General features: G+C 50.1%; 1 protein-coding gene across 2 annotated transcripts in view; it reads right to left on the bottom strand.

The window, feature by feature from the left end:
- KSR2 (kinase suppressor of ras 2) overlaps nt 1–21,873 on the bottom strand; it is a 281,411-nt gene that overhangs the window by 118,926 nt on the left and 140,612 nt on the right. For both annotated transcript variants that reach the window (XM_032800013.2, XM_032800014.1), the window contains exons 6-10: nt 14,026–14,095; nt 10,443–10,526; nt 4,046–4,113; nt 3,775–3,873; nt 1,265–1,383 (exon numbers count right to left, since the gene is read on the bottom strand). In XM_032800013.2, coding sequence (XP_032655904.1) covers nt 1,265–1,383; nt 3,775–3,873; nt 4,046–4,113; nt 10,443–10,526; nt 14,026–14,095 — 440 coding nt within the window. The remainder of the gene's footprint in view (nt 1–1,264; nt 1,384–3,774; nt 3,874–4,045; nt 4,114–10,442; nt 10,527–14,025; nt 14,096–21,873) is intronic.

Genomic DNA, 21,873 nt, shown 5'->3' with positions numbered 1-21,873 from the left:
GTCTGTGCCTGCTTCATACTTCCCTAACTGCAGTATCCCAACAGATTACGGTAACCATGACCAGGGTGAAAGGACTTATCGGTATGCAGGGCAGCCGGGCTCCTGGACAAGGTGTGGCAGGTGGCTCTGGGCCCCCAGAAGGGGTGGGGCCTCAGGCGGGAGCAGAGATGAAAGTAAGCCACTATGCCAGCTTTAAAGCTCCTCCAGAGGCCGGGGCCCTGAGGTAGTGGAGGCAGCTGGGAGCCCCCTCCGATGGTGATTTAAAGTCCCTGGGGATTTAAAGGCCCCGCCTCTTCCGGTAGAAGCACTGCTCCTCCTAAGCCCAGGGCTCTGGTGGCAATTTAAAGGGCTTGGGGCTCCGGCAACTGCCAGGACCCCCGGGCCCTTTTCAATTGCCAGGCCCTGGGACAGCTTCCTCTTTTGCCTCCCCCCCATCAGCGGCTCTGCCAGTATTGCATTTAAAACACTGCGTGACAGCTCTTTAACATCATCTGTGTACCAGCCCGAACCAGCAGCCACTTTCTTACTGGTACGCAGTTCCGGACCGAGCCGGCAGCCACGTTCTTACCAGTACGCAGTTCCGGACCGAGCCGGCAGCCACGTTCTTACCAGTATGCAGTTCCAGACCGAGCCGGCAGCCACGTTCTTACCAGTACGCAGTTCCGGACCGAGCCGGCAGCCACGTTCTTACCAGTACGCAGTTCCGGACCGAGCCGGCAGCCACGTTCTTACCAGTATGCAGTTCCAGACCAAGCCGGCAGCCACGTTCTTACCAGTATGCAGTTCTGGCCCGAACTGGCAGTCACATTCTTACCAGTACGCTGTTCCGGCCTGAGCCGGAAGCCACGTTCTTACCGGTACACTGTACCAGCCCGAACCGGCTTAGTTTCACCTCTGCCCATGACTCTGGTACCATAACCAGATGGTCACACCAGCCACCACAACTACTTCCTGGTCCTTTTGGAGGGGGTAGGCATGGGGTAAGTAGGGTGACCAGATGTCCAGATTTTATAGGGACAGTCCCAATTTTGGGGTCTTTTTCTTATATAGGCTCCTATTACCCCCTACTCCCTGTTCCAATTTTTCATACTTGCTGTCTGGTCACCCCACCCATGTCCCTCCATGTCTTGAATCCATTGACATCTCGCTCATTACCTGGGATTTGCATTTGCATTTGTTCCTGTGCATTAGTCACAATGTACCAACATGGAGAAGGGCTCTGAGGAACTGCAGAGCCCACTGGGAGGAGGAGGGTATGCCTCACCTTGCTGATTTTGTTGGTCTTGGGAAGGGTCTGGCTGACGTGCAGGTCGGAATACCTGGGGGGCTTTCGTAAAGGATTGTTGATGTCACACGGCACAGATTCTGTCCGGACTAATCTTGCTGGATCAAGAAGGGAGATGGGGGAAGGAATTGAAGAAGAAAAGAGAGAGAGAGAGAGAGAGATCAAAGCGTCAAAACAAAACTTCAGGCCTGAGTGCAGGTCACTCTCCATAGAAGCCCTGCACATGGAAGACAATCCAGGTCTGCTTCTTGAATGTCTAAAAATACCTAAGCTAAACCCCAAAGTAACCTCTTCACTATACAGCTTAACCTTCCTCCTAAAACTGTCAATTTCCCCACCGTGGGACCATAATGACCTGGGACATTTGGAACACAGTGCGCCAGCTGAAGCCAGATTGTATCTACACTCCTCCTCACCCCCACCACAATTAGAACCTTCCTCAGCCAATCAGAACACACTGAGGATCCAATCGGACTTGATGCCGAAGGGCTCAAGTGGCACTTAAGTAGTGCCCAGGAGTGAATTTCATCCTGCAAGGCAGCGGCTCCCAGCTCAAGGAGGAACAAGTTGGTTTATTTTGATCACATGGCTAATGTCATCAGTGCAGAACGTGGTTTATGTGAACTGTCTCCTGACCCAGAGAGGAGCCAATATTTGTGAACAAGACACACTGCACTGTGATGACTAGACCCTCTTTCCTGTCTGTGACATGATTCTCTGCATTATGTCAGCTTTCCACTCATTTCAGTCGAATGCCTCCTGATCTGTAGCAGTGAGACAATGGGGCCTTGTTGCTGTGTGTAGCAGGGAAGGCGGAGTTAAGCTCAAGCACTGCTCATCCTCTCATGGGCTTGCACCATGTCACCATGCCTGGGAAGGTCACACTCCACCCCACCCTCCACCCCCAGGTCAGGGGCAGTTTAAGTGTTTTTTCTCTGACTGCTAAAACTCTTTTGCTCTCCTGCTGTGAGCACTAGCCCTTGTGGATTGCAGAATCACTCCACCCTCTCCCATTGCTCCACTAGCACATGTCCGGAGTGGCCAAGGCAGACAAATGGCATAGGCTCTGGCTATATTCGAGGCCTCTATCTTGAGCTTCATCCCGATGCAAACTTCTGCCCTGCCACCACTCACCCTAGTGTGAAGACCTCACTCCCGTTTCAGGACAGTCTAAGACCCCTTTTCGCCAATCTTACCCAACGCCTGCATGCTTTCCTCCTTGCTCCTCCTCAACCTATTTTTGCTATGGCCCCCGTAGCCTCCATGTTTAGAAGCTTCTCCGCTTTCCCACAGGGAGCAGGACAGCCCTTCCCTACTTCCACTCAACTCTTAGGTGTAGTTTTCCCAAGGGTGGATTTTATGATGAATTATTGAGCAGCAACCCAGACCTCTTCTGCCGGGAAGGGCTCCTCACATCTGCTATGATGCTACTACTCCACGGCCCCCCGGGTCTAATATCTCCCAGGACAGTGCTCGACAGTGATACTGGAGTTCTCATGCCTGCAGCCCAGATGAGCACTGTCACCTGCTTTTCCCTGCTCTCTGTTACTGCCAACAGTTCACGGGGACAGAGGAATCAACGAGGAAATAACCTGCTGAAAAGTTGGCATGAGAAATGGTGGGCAAAGCCAGCAACTGGAAGGGCAGCTAAGTTAACAAAGAAGCCCCAAGGCAAGGCGAGTAATCATCAGCCCCGTTCAAGACTGCTTGCTCCAGGCCAGGACTTTGGGAGACGCTAGGCAGCATTGGCCATTAGTCAGTCTGGGAGCTAGAGAGAACCACAGGGTCTGTTTGAGTCAAACAGTCACAGTACAGAACTATCATTTTAATATTCACGGTAGTGGAGTCCTGTCTCTTCCCTACCACCGGGGTGCTACAGGGAACCGACATGTGAAAAGAAGTGAACCACCTCTGAATTAGATGATGCCCCATTCTGAATTTTGGATTTCAGAGCTGAGCTGGCCTCGTTAGGTGCAAAAATTAAGTTTTTTTAAAAAAAATAGCAAAAAGGGTTATTCTTAATTACTATGTTTTTCATAATCAGTTGGTATTTAACATACTCTAACGGCCTTATTAGAGCTAAAATTATATGCATATTTTAGAATCTTAATTTCAGTTTATTTTAATTTAAATTAATTCCCCCTAGGTAATCTCAAACCACTGCCACCCCCTTTTGCCCTAGGAACACGCAGCCAGAATTTGAATGAAAAGAAAAAACTCTTCCTGGTGCAAAGCCTCCCTTCTGGACTTGTAAATGTGCCCCGCTCCTTTTCATATTTATGAACAGCGCTCCTGGAGGAGAGGAAAGCAGACAATTTCAACAGCACAATTAGCATCTGAATGTGCCACTGCCTGACATTAACGCTGCTGTTTCATGTCGTGAAATGAGACCCGCATGCATCAACAGAGCCATCGCAGAGCTAGGCTCCCAAACTTCCACCCAGGCCAGCTTTCAACGTTAGCAAAAGGCTCAAACCTGTTGCACTTACCCCGCGTTGTGGGGAATCTGAAAAGAAAAGGTGGCAGGGGGAGGGTGGGTGGAAGTGGTTTGGAATGCAAATCTGCCTCGCATCGGACAGCTCGTCTCCCTATAAGCGGAAAAGACGGTCGGTAACATTTTCAAAAGGGCCTATGTGAGGTAGGAGCCTAAGTCCCACTGGCTGTCATGGGGATTCAGGCTCCTAAGTCACTTAGGCGCTTTTGAAAATTTTTGCCTGGCAAAAACATCAAGGAAGCCAAAGCTAGTAAAGGGGTTCTTACCTCCACGGTGAATGATCAGTATGTGACAGGGCGGGGCCTCTTTGGTGCATTTGTTGTGGCACTTTAGCCTAAGAGAAGAAGCAATAAAAACAAATGTGAAGGCAGATCCATCACAGTCCCCGGATGGAGGTCAGGAGGGACTGTCACACACGGCCCAGCTGAGAACAAGGGAACCTTAATGCAGAAATGATTTTTGCAGACAGGATGGTGGTGACTTGAGCTAACTTCCAGGTCGCTTTTATTTCATGCGGCGTTGTCTGCTCAACAGTGTGGGGGAAGCACCAGGGCTTGGCGGCATCCTGCTGGCTCCGCCAGATCCCGCAGCTGTCACTTCAAAAGATGCCCCCCCTTCAGCACCTTTCATCCAAAGATCGGGCTAGATTCACTGTACTAGTAGCTCCAGTGGTGGAACTGGGGCTTCAGGTCCCAGATGGCAGAAAGGGTCTCCAGAAGGTAGCGGGGGTGGGAGGTACATCTCCCGGAAACAAGAGGGCACTGGCTGGGATGAGAGGAGATGGGGCACTTAGGAGATGCACTGGTTTAGCAAATCTCAGAGTCCACCTGCTCCTATGGGACCATGGCCAGAGTTGGAGCCACTCCCACCCCAGAAGAGCCGTCAGGAGAGGATGGCTGCAGCATAGCCACTGCTTGCTGTTGGGAGTCAATACTCCCCCACCCAACCCGCGCAGGAGATGAAAAAACACCACAGTCCCATGCAGGTGAATCATGCCTATTGACTCTGAACAGGGGGTGGGGGTGTAAAGGATACAGTACAATTCTGACGATCAGAACATCCTGGAGGAAAATAACACGTTCAGATAGCCATGGGTTTGGGAGAACTGCAATGGGATGATTTTGCCCATCACAGAAATGCAGTTGTCTGCTTAAGAGCCAAAGAGTAGTTTCACAGGGCCCAAGCAACAGGATCACCTTGTGATTACTGACCCCACTCAGACATATAGACAAGGTCTATTTGTCCTTCCCCCTCCCAACCAACTTGTGGCATGGGGTGGAGGAGCCGAAAAAGGAGCCAACTGCAAAACACATTCTTCAAGCTATCCCCAAACACAGTCTCCAAAGCCAGCTCCCTGGCTAGGGGTCCATGAGCTCTGGGATGCTTCCATTCTGCCCTCTACAGAGATCCCTTGTAATGTGGTAGGTTAACGTGCTGCTGCTCACCTTCCCAGTTCCCCTTCATTAGTAACGGACCCCAGCGCCCAGACATACATTTGGCTGGGACCATCCCCCTTGAACTATCAAGTGACTCCTTTGGAGGAGGGGGAGGGAGCTTCTAAAGGCACCTGACTACCCAAGTTATCATGGGGGACAACTTTAGCTGGTTAAAGTAACCAGGGAATTTAGGCTGGACGAATGTAACTCAGTTAGGGTTGCCTCTTGCTTTGGAAAAGTTCCATGGACTCTAGGCCATAAACGGTTAATGCCGTGATTTACCTCTCACCCAAAATGGTGACCCCTCCCAATGCTGCTCTGTCCTAGTGCCATGCCGGGGGATTGCTTCATTTCCAGCTCACTGTAGCAGTGATACCTAGCCAGTCACCCACAGAATTTCCTCCACCATCTGGACTTTTTTCACCATGGGCTTTCCCAAGAACTAAATCTACCTTGGCAAGGCGAGCCAGCCGGCACTCTAGTGGGTCTCTCTGTTCGCTCACTGCTGTGATTCTGCAAGGTGAATTGAAGGAGACACCCAAGCACCCTTCCTCTACTAGGAAAACCCAGCAATCTCATTACTGCTCAGAGCTGCGGAAACTGACATTTCTGACAATCCAGCCTGAGACAAACGGAGCAGAGAGTTGCTCTTTGCTATTTCCTACTGAATATGATCCAGTGCTAATGCTGGGCTGCACTTAATTACAGCATATGGCAGCAGAGGAGAAATATTTAGGTAGCCCCCTGCTCTTCCTCCCTCTGTTTTGCAATTTCTCTCTGCTGCTGCAATTTTCCTTATGGCTTTATTACCAGAACATTTAACAAAAGTGATTAGACCATTTCAAGCTATGATTGATTCATTTAATATTCTATGCAGCCTTTAATATTTAAGACAGGCGGGAATATGAGTTTACTGAGGGCTCCACCCCTGGTTCAGACATGTAGACATAAGCAGGCTCTTATGCCCCTAAAACCTTTTCACTTGGTCCTAATTAAGAATGTAAGAGTCCCAGCCTTCCATTCTGCCCCAATGGGCCAGAGCAGAGGAGGGCTGTATAAGCGCTCAGTGTTCATGCATGGAAAGCAAAGGAAAAAAACAATATTATAAAAGAAACAGGGTCAGGGGAGTAAAAAAAAAAAAAAATACAAAAAGCGGCCACAAGTCAATGAGCTGGGTAATTAAAATTCAGGAGCCTTGGGTGTTAGATTTCATTATACATAGATTCCTAGAGGCAGAGCCAAGGATTAAATTGATATTTGAGGCTTTGGGGAAGAGGGGGAGTTGTTTGTTTGGAAACCTGCTTCTTTACAGGGAAGAACAGAGCCAGTGCTGCTGGGTAGGTAGAAGATGAGGAACTGGAGTAGTTCGTTAGTGTTTCATTTTTTGTTAAAATCCACAATTAATGTGATTTTTAGTAAGTGCTCATAGGAGGCTGACACAGAAGCAGACACAGGCTCCTGCATAGTGCGTTTCAATCCCGAGATCCAGGTCTGCACTCCTCTTGTTTACTCTCGCTTGGCCAATGCCCCTCAGACCTTCCTGCTGTTTAAAGCAGCGGGTTCCAATCCCACCACCCTTGCTGTTCTAACCCAGGCCCCTCAAACCTCCTTCTGCCAGGTGTCCATTTCTGCCAGTGGGAAGGAGCAATGTTAGCTGCCACTGTTAATCAGAACGATCCATTGCAACGCCATTGCACACAAAGAGGGAGAGGTTTGTCAAGCTGGACAGGACAATATTAACAGAGAATTACGTTCAATTCTCAAGGGATTACAAAGGTGTACCCAAAAAAAAAAAAAAGTTACAAAAAGTCCTTGGCAACGTCACTATCAGAACACTGGGATCAGCTTTAACTACGCAATGCTGTCATGTATTGCAGCAGGTTAAACCTCCCCTCATTCTACTAACTTGATATTTAATTAACATAAAAGTGGTCACCATAAGAAGTGAGCATTGACTCAGTCACAGGGCAGTGACATGGCATATTCCCTAGCCTTAGAAAAGCAAATGATATCTTCGATATCCAGAGTAACTCCTGCAGGGTTACTCCAGAATGAGAGCAGTGTAACAAATCAGAATCTGGCCCACTCCTGCTCATCTTTGTGGCCTCCGAAGAATGGCCCGTTTCTATTAAATCACATCCTTATTGCAATTTGTGTGTGTTTGGATCCTCTACAGCACAGTGAGCTTCCCGGATAAACACGTGCTTGTAAGATTTTTGCTGATGCCATAAATGAGAGACGGCAGCTCAAGGCGACAGTGCCATAAATCGAGACGCATCCAAAGCTCTGAGCTACGCCACACTCTGGATAACGCACAATTCATCTTAGTTACTCTCGTCTGCTGGCACAGCTGTTTCGCCTCCTTGCTTGCTCGGCTGCCGAGGCGCCTTGTGAGAAAGCGTTACAGGACAGCAAGTGGAACACCCCAGGCACGGGGGCGGGAAAGTTCAGAAATCCACAGTGTTGCCCTGCAAAAGGAAACTTGAGGGGTATGGAAGAGGTGGTGGGATACTGCAGAGCAACCAGCTGCATGTAAAAGGCCTGATCCTGTGAGTTGCACAGTCAGTGGGAGCGGAGGGTGCTCACCTTCCAGAAGGTGATTGGCACCTTGCAACAGCCCTCGGAGTTAGGGCCTGATGCTGCTCCTAGTGAGATGGAAGGTACAACTTCCCTTGGCTTAATGTCCAGTCAAAGGGTTCTGCTGGCATCACCTAGGCACGGTGTGGATTTTCTGTACTAGGGTGAAAGGACACTAAAGACAGATTAACTGGACACAGACCATAGGTCTGCCACACTGGTCAGAACCATCGTGAGTCTCTCAGGTCTGGTTATCCCTCCTCCAGCAGTGACACGCACCTGAAACTTCAGAGTAAGACAGTGAATCTCCCCAGCTGTGCAGCCTGCATGTCAGGGAGGGGGGAGAGAATTCCTTCCTATTCTTCCAGGAAGTGTGCATTACACCCCAGAGCAGGTGACTGGACTACCTCTCTCTCGGCTTGCATAGGTACACGTTATTCGTAGGCATAAAATTACCCCTGTTATCTATTACTAATGTACTTTCAGATTCAATCACAGAGCTGTACAGCAAACACAATTACTGCCAGGAGTTGATTTATTGCTAGGTAACACAAAAGAGGGCCAGATTCAACCAAGGTGCTCCATGGGCTGAGTCTGGTGGAAAGACAGCAGGAATGGACAGGTTAGCTGCCAGATGCCAATCAGTTGTTGTCCTAGATCTTCTCCTACCCCTCCTCTGAGGGGCACAATACAGCGCTGGAGTCTCTGCCACTGGAATCAAGCAACCTGAGCACAAGTCTCATCAGCCATCCTCTGACACTCCAAATTACTAGCCTTCAAAGCAATCTTTCCAGTGGTGAAAGGAGTAGGGTCCTCTCCCAATCAGCTCTTGTCCACCTCCCTCTCCCAAATTGATTCAATGTGATCAGAATTTTGTAATCCTCGTTTTGTGCACCCTACACAAAAACAAACACATGCCTGCCTGGAGGAAGTGGAAATGGGGGTTACCTCTTCCCCCTCTGGTTAAAGGAAGGCCCCGCAGTTGCCAGCCCAGAGGGCAGGGATTTGTGGAGCAGCAGGGCTAGGTCAGCTCGTTAGTTGGGAGGAGGGAGGAGTTCATTCGTTTGCTCCATGTCCAGCACATTAGAGGGAGGATGTGCTGGGAGGAAGCAGGGTCTGAGTCTGGCTCCCTGGGAAGCGGCTCGGAGCAGAGCAGAGATCTAGGGGGCTATGTTCTCTGTCTCTCTGGAGCTTGGCTGAAGTGAGCCACATTTCAGGCTTTTGCAGTGGTTTTGGCTGAAATATGCAGCACCTTGCACCTTCACCCGGAACGATGGGCAAAGGAAGCCCTTCTGGATTTTTTGAGCCATTGAAGGGGCAGGTCGTTCTTCACGATCTAATAGAAAAGCTAATGTAAAATGCGCCACACAATGGGGTTTAACCAGCAGGTAGGCCTACAGAATCCTGCCCTGCCCAGCATGTCAGTCTGCTACAACAGAGGCACCAGCTGGGCTCTGTGTCAGCCAGGTGCAGCAGCAACCAGCCAGGGAGATCCCCACCGGGGGGGAATCCTGACCTTCCAAACTGCGGAGAAAGGCAGCTTGTGAGTGAGGCAGATGCAGCAGGAGTAGAACTGGAGAAGGGGGTCAAGGTAGGTGCCAGGGTCTCCTCAATGCAAGCTAGGACCCGGCTGCTACTGCACAGTGACTAGCAGTCTCAGCCTGAATTGTGGGCCTCTCGGCATGTTCAGTAGTGTTTCAATTCCTGCGTCTCTGCCTGCCCGCTGCAGGTTGTTGTTGCTGAGGAAAGGCAGAGATTTAACAGGACTCGAAGCACGCCAGGTGACTTTCCCGGGAAGCTCAAACACTCAGAGGTTGCTCCCTCGTTTGTTTCAGTTTTTAGAATCTAGCCCCTGAGGGGGTAAAACACCAAAGTGAGGAGGAGGCACCAGGAGAAGGTGATGGGAAATCAAAAGGCTTCCTGAGAATTGTTATCAGCTGAGGAGGCATTTGGTGCACAGTGGGAACTGCCCTTGCTGTTTCAGGTCAGCGTATAGTAGACAGGTGCCTGAGCTCTCGAAAATCACTCCTCACGCTTGGCCACCCTGAGCGGCAGGCTCAGCAGAGAGCTGAACAGGCTGGGGAACCTGAACAAACTTCTCCTCCGACCTAGCAGGGCCGGTTTTAGCAAGTGCGGGACCCAATTTGTACTCACCCGGCAGCGCTCCGGGTCTTCGGCGGCACTCAAGGACCTACTGCCGAAATACCGCCAAAGACCTGGAGCGACTGAAGGGCCCACCACCAAAATGCTGCCAAAGACCCCCGGGAGCGCCGCTGGGTGGGTAAAAATTACAAAGGCGCCGGCACGGGGCCCTCTTAGGCACGGATGCAGGGCCTGATTCCAGGGAATCAGGTGAATCAGCCTAAAGCCAGCCCTGCAACCTAGGACCGGTGATGTTGAGCTGCACAGGCAGGGCCGTGTGGGGGAATTGGTGGATGAACTCTGGGCTTCAGCCATTAGGGGCGTTTTGCTTATCTCAAAGTCATGGGAAGAATTTTTCATGCAGATGAGAAGGGAGACAATGGCAGGCCCTGGTACGCCTGAGCCCCATTCAGAAAAAACACACCCAGAGCGCACAGGAGATGACGGCCCAGTCATTCCCTTTGCAACATTAAGCAACAACAAAGCCAGCTTAGAAACCATGACGTACTTGCAGTTTTTACATTTTAATCCAAACAACATTCCTTTCCCACAGACGGTGCATGTCTGAGACATCCAATACTTGGTGGAAAATCTGCAGAGGAAAACATCAGATAAGTGTTAAGAACAAACAAGGTTGCTATGCCCTACCCCGGGGTGGAGAAACTCTTTATTTATAAGCATCGCTACCCTCCGCGCTTTAGCCCCTTCCACACAGCACCAGCATTCGAGTCTGGTCCAGCGATCAGTTAAGCCAAAACAAAAACCAGAGCGGTGAGTTTCCTGCAGCAGTCCCGATGCAAAAAGCAGCAGGGTAGACGTTCCCGCTTGGCCTGGATCTCCAGCTCCGAGACCTACCCCCAGGCCAGGTCTCAGAGCCCGAGCGAGAGCATCTTCACTGCTATTTTTAGTGCTGCAGCGTGAGCCTCGTAAGCCCAAATCTGCAGACCCGGGTTCTGAAATTGGCCCCTGCTGGTGTCTTATTGCAGTGCAGACAGACCCTAGAGCTCGGGCCTCGCCACCCAGCTGGACGTGGGTGGAAATGGCATTTGACAGACATTGACTTCAGATAAGGAGGAAGGAGAAGGAACTGGAAAATTTGAAGGAGTTTGACAATTACAAACTAGATCCCCCTTCATGTTAATCTGCCCTTAGCCACAGTCACATCTGTCAATTTGTCAGTCTGTGTTAAACAGACGGGGCTCATTTTGATCTTTGTCAGCCCACTAGAAACTCATCCCTGGTGTGTCCACAATGAAGTCGGTGGAGTTACAGCAGGGATGAGTTTGGCCCATTCTATGCAACCTTCAGCTAGGGACCATGAATCCTAAGCACTCATGGGACTGTGCACGAGCAGCCGGGATTTAGCAGCATACTTCCGACAAAGGCACAGACCGGGCAGGGCGCTCACACAAGTGAAAGCCAGTATGACTGACAGGAACAGAGTTTTCAGTTCAGTGGCCCTAACAAAATATTTTGGGGGTGGGGGTGGAATTGTTTCAAGTCAAACAAAACATTTTATATAATTTTCCAGGGTTTTAACATGTTAATAAAAATAGAAGGAAAATTTGAAACAAGAAATCATTTTAAATCAAAATGTTTCAACTTTTCCAGAACTTTTTTGTTGGGGGGGGGGCACGAAATGCGGAGAATGTTTCAGTGCCCAAATCTGCATTTTTCAGTAAAAATAAAAAAGTTTTGTCCAAACTTTTTTTTACTATATGCAGGAGCCACATAAAGGAGAACCCTAATAAACGTGTTCTGTATAGAGCCATCTCAAACTATCCACCAGGCAGCACAGAGCTGAGCTGGAACAGCTGTCGTGGAGAGGCATTTCCCAGCTAACTACCCACAGCTAAGAGAAGCGGGTGGCCTCCTGGTGAAGGCTCTACACTCAGAAGAGGCTTCAGCTCCCAGCTCATGGACTTCCTGTGTGATCCAACTAGTCCCTTCATCTCCGTGTCTCAGTCCCCACCTGTAAAATGGGTATTAAAACACTCCCTGGCCTCGCCCGTTTGCCTAGTCGAGTTGGATTGGAAGCTCTTTGGGGCAGGGAATGTTTGCCTGCCACAGGGGCTCCGATCACTGCTGGGGTCCCAAGGCATACAAACAACTCCCAACGATTGGACAGGGAAAGTAAATAACTGCAAGCGCCCTCGAGAAGGTCTGGAAAGGAGTCGCCCTCGCTGCAGGGTGAGGATGGGCAGAACGAGAGACGCTTCCCACTCCATCTAGATGAATGCTCTGATGTGGGGGAGGGGGAGATACGAAAGCAGCAAACTGCTGGTGTGGAGTTTACTGCAGGGTGGCAGGCCACAGGTAACAGACTATCCCTATCGACCTCAGCTCAAGCCTTGTCTAAACTGCATATCACCTGAAATGGAAGTGGAATGTGCTCCTAGAATGCTGTGACTACACGTTGGAAGTAGAAGGGGATCTAGGGTGATCAGATGTCCGATTTTATAGGGACAGTCCCGATTTTTGGGTCTTTCTCTTATATAAGCTCCTATCATCCCCCTACTCCCTGTCCTGATTTTTCACATTTGCTATCTGGTCACCCTAAGGGGATCCCTCTGCACTCCCTCCTGCCCTGCCCACTAGCTCTGCGCTGCAGAAAGAGAAACAATGGGGCTTATTGCCCCTGGTCTGGCCTGGATCAGAGGTTTTAACTCAGTAAATTACACAATCCAGGAAGCAGCTCAGAAGCGTTCTGCCCTCTGCAACTAGTTTTCTCTCTGGTTTGGAGATGGAGGGAATTGGGGTGGCCACATTTATGCTCTTTCATGCTGGCAACTGGGAGTTTAGTGCAGTCTGAGTTATGTGGCTGAACAGATGCATCTTGAATGGGCTCCATGTTTCACCCCATCAAACCCCTGGCCAGCAAGCTTGGGGGCACTAGGGCATGATGACCACCAGAGGGTTTTTCCTCACCCGTGCCTTAGAGGCCGGGGACAATGGCTCGGCTGTAACGTCACGTGAGCAGTGCAGATTTGCAGGAGCTGAGGATCTAGCTCCATGACGTTTAGGGAAAGGGTGATGAAGCTGACGAGTTTCCCCTTTGCTTCACCATCCCCTCGACCTTAATATATTGCTGGGCATTTCTGTTATGGCAGCCTGCCACTTCCTGCTGTCATGGGACTCGAGAAAGGAGCACCGAGGTCTGACAGCCGGGCACAATTTGAGAGGAGATGTGTGACAGGGGGCTCTGACCAGCCTGCCCCCATCCAGTCAGTCAGGCTGGCATGAACATGTCAGGGGCCCCTGGGTGCTAAAGCAAAATGTAAACCTCCCCCAGCTACCTACTCAGTAAGGCTGGGAGGGGAGAGATCAGGTCTCTGACAGCAAGTTCCCAGCAAGGAGATTCCTATTCAGGGCTGGTGTGAAACCCCAAACAACAGAGCCAGTGGCTTCTAACAAGAACAGCTTCTCTTCTGCGTGCAAAGCTGTGACACAAACAGATTAGATACTGTAGCTGCCTTGGCGAATCTGCTGCCTGCGTGAGACGTTTGTCTCTCGGGCTCACTCCTTTTCCCCTTCGCTCCATCTTGAATTACAATATTCAAGATGGTTAGGACTTGAAGCTGGATTGCTATAGGAAAGCACTCTGCATCCCTCCCCACCCACCACATGCTTTTCAGCAACATCTGACTTACTCTTGCTTTCCCTCGGTCCTTTGCAACGGCGCCCCCTAGGGTGAGTTAGCTTTTCTGCTCGGGGCAGGGGCTGTCTTTCAGTAGGTTTGTACCGCACCTAGCACCATGGGCTGCCAGTCTATGACTGGAGTCCCTACGTGCTACACACATTTTCTGGATCTCAGCTCTCAGCCTTCACAATGGTCAGTTTTGAAGTTTGTTCATTGGTCAAAATCAAATGTGAATAAATTGTTGGGTCAGGTGTGAAGCTCTCTCTCTCTCTCTCTCTCACACATACCAGGGGCATGCCTCTGCCCCAGATGATGGGGGCTAAGGGGCTGCAGAGAATAGGATAGAGCATACTACAGAATAGAAAGGCTGTTGCCTGCAACTACAGGAACCTGGTGTTCAAGTGCGAATTCCCAGGACACATTCGTGTGGCACTTCTCAGAAATACGGTACCTGTGTTTGATTGAGTTTCCTAGATCACGGCGGGGAATCTGTGGGGACCAGCGAGGCACTGACAGTGTATCTGTAGGGTGAGAAGATAGAACAGAAACAAACAAGGATTAATAAAGGAAAAGGTCAGACGTTACTCTCTGAACAGAGGAGCATGTAGCCGCATTACAACCAAAGAGAGAGGGGCATCAGTTACCACAGGGATATAACGAGAACCTGCAAGTCTGCGGATATCTGCAGCCCATGTTTGCGGATCGTGGATGGATGCAGATCTAAATTTTATATTTAGAGCCCTCCAAGCCTGCTGATACCTGCTTTCTGTCCCGGGAGAGCCGCATCCGCAGAGGTGGATATCCATGGGCCATGTTTGCGGATCAGATGTGGATACAAATTTTGTATCTGCACGGGGCTCTAATTGTAACCAGACAGCATGAGAGAAAATAAAAAAGTCTTTACCCGAACAATATTTTCACCAAACCCAGCCAAGCCCAAATTGCACTGAAGACCTGGTCTGGGTGTGGGGGTGGAGGTGGGGTGACATTGCATTTCGACTTGGGAAAGCATGTAAGTGCCACCCTGGGGTGGGAGAAACCCTGCTCCCACCCCCACACCTTTTATTGCTAATTTTACAGGTCAGAAAGATCCAGAGTTATTTGTTCTCTATTAAATGCAGCCCATTCCTGCACTTCATTTACCCAGGCAGAACTCCTACTGACTTCATTTCCTAAACCGCTGAGCAAGTACTGCAGGGTCAGATCCTTAACTCAGCTAAGGAAGCAGCTTCTTCTCCCCTCTCACTCACAAGAATCAAACAAGATCAATAAGAAAGTAACTAGTTTTGTACAGGCAGGAGGGGTTTAACCCAGAGGAAGAGAGAAGTATGCATGGATTTGCACCAGTTGATTACTCTTACAAGATATATTCAGTCCAGCACAGTCTCTGGTCAGCTGGGAACACAAATCTGTTAGAGACAGTTAATGATTTCCAAACAAGAAAGGGAAGATGAAGCCTAACCAGCAACTCAGTTTATTAATAAGGCATCACATACTTGTGACTGTATTTCTATCTTAACCAAAAGGCAAGTGTCAACCTCTTAGAAACCAATTTAACTACTGTTCAAATCATAGAAGATTAGGGTTGGAAGAGGCCTCAGGAGGTCATCTAGTCCAACCCCTTGCTCAAAGCAGGACCAACCCCAACTAAATCATCCCAGCCAGGGCTTTGTCAAGCTGGGCCTTAAAAACCTCTAAGGATGGAGATTCCACTACCTCCCTAGGTAACCCATTCCAATGCTTCACCACCCTCCTAGTGAAATAGTGTTTCCTGATATCCAGCCTAGACTTCCCCCACTGCAACTTGACACTCCTTGTTCTGTCATCTGCCACCACTGAGAACAGCCAAGCTTCATCCTCTTTGGAACCCCCCTTCAGGTAGTTGAAGGCTGCTATCAAATCCCCCCCTCACTCTTCTCTTCTGTAGACTAAACAAGCCCAGTTCCCTCAGCCTTGCCTCGTAAGTCATTTGCCCCAGCCCCCTAATCATTTTCATTGCCCTCCACTGGACTTTCTCCAATTTGTCCACATCCTTTCTGTAGTGGGGAGCCCAAAACTGGATGCAATACTCCAGATGTGGCCTCACCAGTGCCAAATAGAGGGGAATAATCACTTCCGTCGATCTGCTGGCAATGTTCCTACTAAAGCAGCCCAATACGCTGTTTGCCTTCTTGGCAACAAGGGCACACTGCTGACTCATGTTCAGTTTCTCATCCACTGTAATCCACAGGTCCTTTTCTACAGAACTGCCGCTTAGCCAGTCGGTCCCCAGCCTGTAGCGGTGCATGGGATTCTTCTGTCCTAAGTGCAGGACTTGCACTTGTCCTTGTTGAACCTCATCAGATTTCTTTTGGCCCAGTCCTCCAATTTGTCTAGGTCACTCTGGACCCTATTCTTACCCTCCAGTGCAGTCTTCCCTACGTCTTCCCCCCAGCTTAGTGTCATCCACAAACTTGCTGAGGAAGCAATCCATCCCATCATCCAGATCATTAATGAAGATGTTGAACAAAACCAGTCCCGGGACCGACCACTGGGGCACTTCACTTGATACCAGCTGCCACCTAGACATCGAGACATTGACCACTACCCATTGAGCCCAACGATCTAACCAGCTTTCTACCCACCTTATAGACCATTCATCCAGCTCAAACTTCTTTAACTTGCTGGCAAGAATAGCATGATTACAAATAAAAAAGACCTCTTTTGCATTCCCCTTCTGAGAGAAAAGGGAAGAAAAGGGTAGTGGGAGCACCTTGCTCCTTCCTAGCTGATCTGGCTGGGGTAGGTAAGTCATAGTGAAGCTGGCCATCGAGTTCATAGTGTTTGTGTCATGCACTGACGTGCAACACACACACAGTTGGCCCGATTAATTGCCCATCAAACCAACGGAAAGCCTCCCACTCACTTTGATGGGCTTTGAATCAGCCCCTGAAACACAAAAAGCCTCATTCTCCTCTTACTTGTCTTGGTGTAAATCAGGAGTGATTATTCTACTGAAGTCCCTAGTGTTACACTGGACTAGTAGTGATGTCAGGAAGTGCAGAATTGGGCCCAAATCATTGACATCCTCTCCAATGCAAACAAGTTGGAGGTGTTAGAGGAACGGTTAGAATGAGCAGTGCAATATTTTCCTCCTGGGTGGGGAAGACTATGGAGTTGGTTACATATCTGATCCTGCAGCTGGATCCATGTGGGAAGACCCTGGCCTGCAGCCAAGCAAATTTGGTTGCAGGATCAAGACCAGAGGATCAGGGACCAGGCCTAGCACACCAAAGGACCAGGCCTAGCAGACCGAGGGGCAGTGAGCCAGTAACAAATTAAGGGCCAAGCACAGCTCAGAGCTGCAGCTCCACTGGAGCCCACAGGGCTGCAACGGAAGAGACCCGGGAGGAGGAGAACAAGGAATCCCCTGAGTTGTGGCAGGGGAGTGAGGAGAAAGTGCCTCTTCCCTGCACAGACTGAGAGGAAGACTGAGGAGTCCAGAGGGAGGAGCCGGGTGGAAGAGAATATAAAAGTGGTGGACTTCCTGGCTATTCCCTGGCAGTGCTGCACTCCTTAGAGGACACTGAAGCCAGGTGGCTGTAACCTGTACCAAGGGCCTAGCCAGCTGTCCTGAGAGCGAGAATGTGCACTCCCTCCCCTCCCAGTCCCTGCACTGGCACTGAACTGATCCACAGATTCAAAGCCCAAAACAGACCTGTAACAGATACAGCCATTTCCTGCACTATCCGTGGGAGATTTTACTGTACTAGGGATATGTTTCATTGTGGGCCAGCGACTGTATGTAATTCCAGGGAGAAGTGTGACCACAGCCCTCCAGGAATTCAGAACAGTGGGGGATGATTAGACAAATTCATTCAGCTTGTAACACCTCCAGAGAGGTACCACCACATGGAGAGACTCTACTGGCTCAAACTGGATTCTCCAGAGACCAACAGACAAAGAAGGAACTTTTGGATAAACAGCCTGAGTTTAAACTGATTCAGGGCCTTCGTTCTGATCCAGCAAACAGACAGGACTCGTTGTCCAAGGGGACCTCAAATCCTTCCTGGGAAGGGCTGGAAGGACTTTTGCCTAGTGCGGCCCCACGGTAAGCTTTTAGCATGCGTATAAGAACTCTGATGGGTTTTTATACGTTTTCTCTGTAATACTTTCCCCTTAAGAATGAATGTGCTTGCTTATAAGGGTTGTGTGGTAACTTACAATATCTGGCAATTACAGCTGTGCATAGCTTAGAAGAGAACAGCCCCCGGCCTGTTTAGGCAGCCTGACTTGTTGGGGATATGGCAGTGCAGGCAGGGAACCGTGCAGCCTAGAAAAGCCCTGCTCAGGAGGGAGAGACACATAGGTCTCTGCCCAGGAGAGGTGACAAGCCTAGAGTGGGTGCTCTTGCTGGACCACGGAGAGGGAATATAGAAGCAGTTGCCTGAACTGTGAGAGGTCATCCAGTCTGACCTCCTGCATAACAGGCCCCAGAACCTCCCCCGTCATTCCTGCCTCCAGCTGGAGTCATTTCTGGTTGAGCTATAGCATCTCTCCGAGAAAGACATCCAGTCTGGGGAGCAGATGTCAGTCTTCCTCTGACCTTAGCCCTTGGAAAGGAAGAAGGCTGGGAGCTGCTCACTCTGCTCTGGCAAGTGCAGTTGCAGAGGCAGGCCTGCTAATGACAAACGGTTTCAGAGACTCCCACGCACAAACAGTAACCAGTAGCGATTCTCTGCAGCCAAAAAGCTGTCCATCACGGACGTAAGCCCAGACCACCAGACTTAGCACCTAGGACTGCAAGCCAGAACCTAGCTGCGATCCCAGCGGTTTAGTCAGTATGCCAACCAATCCCTCACTAAACATACTTTCAATAAGCCGAGTGCCTTTGTGTGCTTTAATATCCCATTTTAATATATCAAGCTGAGGTGTGTTTTAATTACACGCTACTCCTGAAGGTTACATTTACATGCCACTTCCTGTGCAAAGTTAACTTGCCACATGCTTCACTCGAGGGGCGGGAAACAGTCGTTACCAATAGTATTTATTATGGATTTGGGGCGTGATTCAGGTCGACTTACAGATACCACAGTAACTACTGCAGTGGTGCAGGTGCACACTTCCTTTCTTGGGTCGGTGGTGTGCGTCCTCACCAAGAGCACTTCCATCAACCACAGGCTCCCGAGCTCCCAGCAGGCTGCGCCCCCCCTCGGCTCCCCATTCCCCACCAGGAGCAGGGGGAAAGCCACCCAGGGCTCCTCGCCCCCCTCTTCCCTGCCAGGAGCAGGGGAAGGCCCCCTGGAGCTTTGTGCCCCTGGGGAGTGGGGTCCAGCTGTCCCAGCTTCTCACCGCCACCATCCCCCAAGATAGGATGGGAGCCAGGGGGGTGATCAGACAGTGTGAAAAATCAGGATAGGGGGTGGGAGGGTAATAGGTGCCTATATCAAACAAAGCCCCAAATATCAGGGCTGACCCTATAAAATTGGGACATCTGGTCACCCTAGAGCATGTCCAGCCTCCCAGCTTTCCCAGGGAGCTGGGGCCAGCTGGGCTCAAGCTGCCCGGCTTCCTTGTAAAGTGCACAGCTCCTGCCCATCCCTCCCTCTGAAGCACCACTTGGGGAAAGAGCTTCCCTAACTCCCAGTCACTGGGACGGATGGACCTTCGTGCCCCTGTGCAATGCCCCTGAAGGCAACAGAACTCCACACAAGGCTGAGGGTCAGTCCATATAGGTCCCTCTGTGGGACCAGGGACTTAGTGAGGGCTAAGGTTGCCAGGTGTCCAGTTTATGGCCAGAAAACCCGGTGGAAAAGGGACCCTGGCAGCTCTGGTCAGCACCACTGACCAGGCCGTTAAAAGTCCGGTTGGCGCGGGGCTGGCAGGCTCCCTACCTGGTTCCATGCAGCTCCCAGAACTGGCGACATGTCCCTCCAGCTCCTAGGTGTAGGGGCAGCCATGGGGCTCTACGTGCTGCCCCCTCCCCAAGCATCGGCTCCGCAGCTCCCATTGGCCAGAAATCCTGGCCAATGGGAGCTGCAGGGGCAGTGCCTGCGGGCAAGGGCGGTGCGCAGAGCCAGGGGGTACCACATAGAGCCAGGGGGACATGCCGGCCTTCCCGGGAGCCACTTGAGGTAAGCGCCACCCAGAGCCTGCACCCCTCGCCCCCCCCCCACATCCCAACCCCCTACCCCAGACTGTAGGCCCCTCCTACACCCTGAACCCCTCATTTCTGGCCCGACCCCAAAGCCTGCACTCCCAGCCAGAGGCCTCACTTCCTCCCACACCCCAAGCCAGTGAAAATGAGCAAGTGAACGAGGGTAGGGAGAGCGAACGACAGAGGGAGGGGGTGGAGTGAGTGGAGGGTGGGACCTCAGAGAAGAGGCAGGAAAGGGGCATAGTGTTGGGTTTTCAGCAGTTAGAAAGTTGGCAGCCCTAGTGAGGGCCCAAAGCTGGGAGTAAAGGCCTCAGTAAGTAAAATAATACTTAGCTACCTCGCAGGGATGTGAGCTGCTCTGAGCAACTCAGATGAAGAGTATTCTAGGGGCCAGATCCTCAGCAGGGGCCTTAATCGGCGTAGCTCCAATGACTTCAATGCAGCTACACTGATTTATACGAAACCAGGATTTGGCCCTGGGAGTGCAGTGTGCTCTTATTTTCATAAATGCCATTTTCTCGTCACTAAATTGTATTATACAAACGAGCATCCCTCCCTCTATCAGTTCTTTATTAATCGAACACGTGAGCAATTACAGCTACAGTCCCAGAGTTAAATTAAAACCTCCGCTTTATCATCTACGATTGATTTCAGCTAACTTTCAGCTGGCCTCAATTAAATCCCGCTATGGTAGAGAGAGGGGGAAAAAAGAAGCAGAAGGATGGTTAAAGTATTTAATTACCTTCTATAATGTGCTCGTTGCAAAATTTATTGAATTGTAGCAGGGTTTTTAACCTCCTAACAAAACGATGAGAGACCTACATGATTCACAGGTAATTATTTTCATTACAGGGATGATCTATGAAGGATCTGAGATGTTCACAATAGACTAATTGTTTGCAGGAGAGAAGGAAACCAGAGTGGGAAGGCAGAAGGGCACAGGAAAGCTTTACATTGTAGCCAGAAACAACCTGAAGGATTTCAGGTACCTCTGAGTTAAGTGCAGACTCTCCCCTCTAATCTGGGGGAGAGATGTAGATGTGGAGAGATGTCCGTTTCTCCTTCTCCTGGTCTGATTTAGGGTGACCAGATAGCAAGTGTGAAAAATCAGGACAGGGATGGGGGAGTAAATAGGTGCATATATAAGACAAGGCCTCAAATATTGGGACTGTCCCTATAAAATCAGGACATCTGGTCATCCTACCTGACATGACTTCAGTGGCAAGCTCCAGAAGGAAGATTGGAGATGGTTTCTGAAAGGGGAAGCAGCCTTCTCTCTTCCACCTAGCAAGAGGAGCCTAACGTTCTGAGATAAAAGAAACGTGATGAACGGAAATAAAAGGAATATCAGGACACAAATTCAGGCCTGGCTGTAGGATGGAGAGGAATGTGGACTCAAGGCATGTCTTGGATAATCAGGGATGGGTTTTGGAGAGGATCTGTGTATGTTAAAGACAAAAAGATGTCCTTTAAAAATTGGAAGTGAGACCCTACTGAGGAAAACAGAAAAGAGCATCAACTCTGGCAAGTCAAAGGTAAAAATATAATTAGGCAACCCAAAAAAACAATTTGAAGAGCAACTAGTTTAAGTATCAGAAGCTGGAAGCCTGCCAAACTATCGGTAAGGCAATGGAACAATCAAGATGCTAAAAGAGCAAGACCTGGCCATTGTGGAAAAGCTAAATGAATTGTGTGTGTCAGTCTTCATTGCAGAGAATGTGACGGGGATTCTCTCACCCAAGCCCTTCTTTTTAGGTGACAAATCTGACAAAGTGTCCCAGATTGAGGTGTCAATAAAGGAGGTTTTGGAACAAACTGGTAAATTGATAACAGGAATACGTCCCTGGGGCCAGATGGGATCCAGCCAGGAGTTCTGAAGAACTCAGATATGAAACTGCAGAACTAAGGAGGAAGCATCAGCAACAAGCCCTGTGGCAGTGGAGGGGGGGAAAAGGATTGAGATGGGGGAAAATACATGGAAATGAAAAGGGAGGGAAAAAAAGAGAGGCATTAGATAAGGAGAGAAGGCAATGACTATCAGGAGAAGCCATGAGAGTCATCCATCCGACAATCCACCCCAAAGGGGGGCTCCCAACAAGAAAGATTGGGGTCCACTGCAGCACCCCATTAATGCCAGATGATGGAGTGCTGCAGGGCCAGTGC

Source organism: Chelonoidis abingdonii, chromosome 22 (assembly GCF_003597395.2).
Source record: "Chelonoidis abingdonii isolate Lonesome George chromosome 22, CheloAbing_2.0, whole genome shotgun sequence".
NCBI lineage: Eukaryota > Metazoa > Chordata > Testudines > Testudinidae > Chelonoidis > Chelonoidis abingdonii.
The sequence above is the reverse complement of the archived record's forward strand: the minus strand, read 5'-3'. Positions and strand labels throughout refer to the sequence as shown.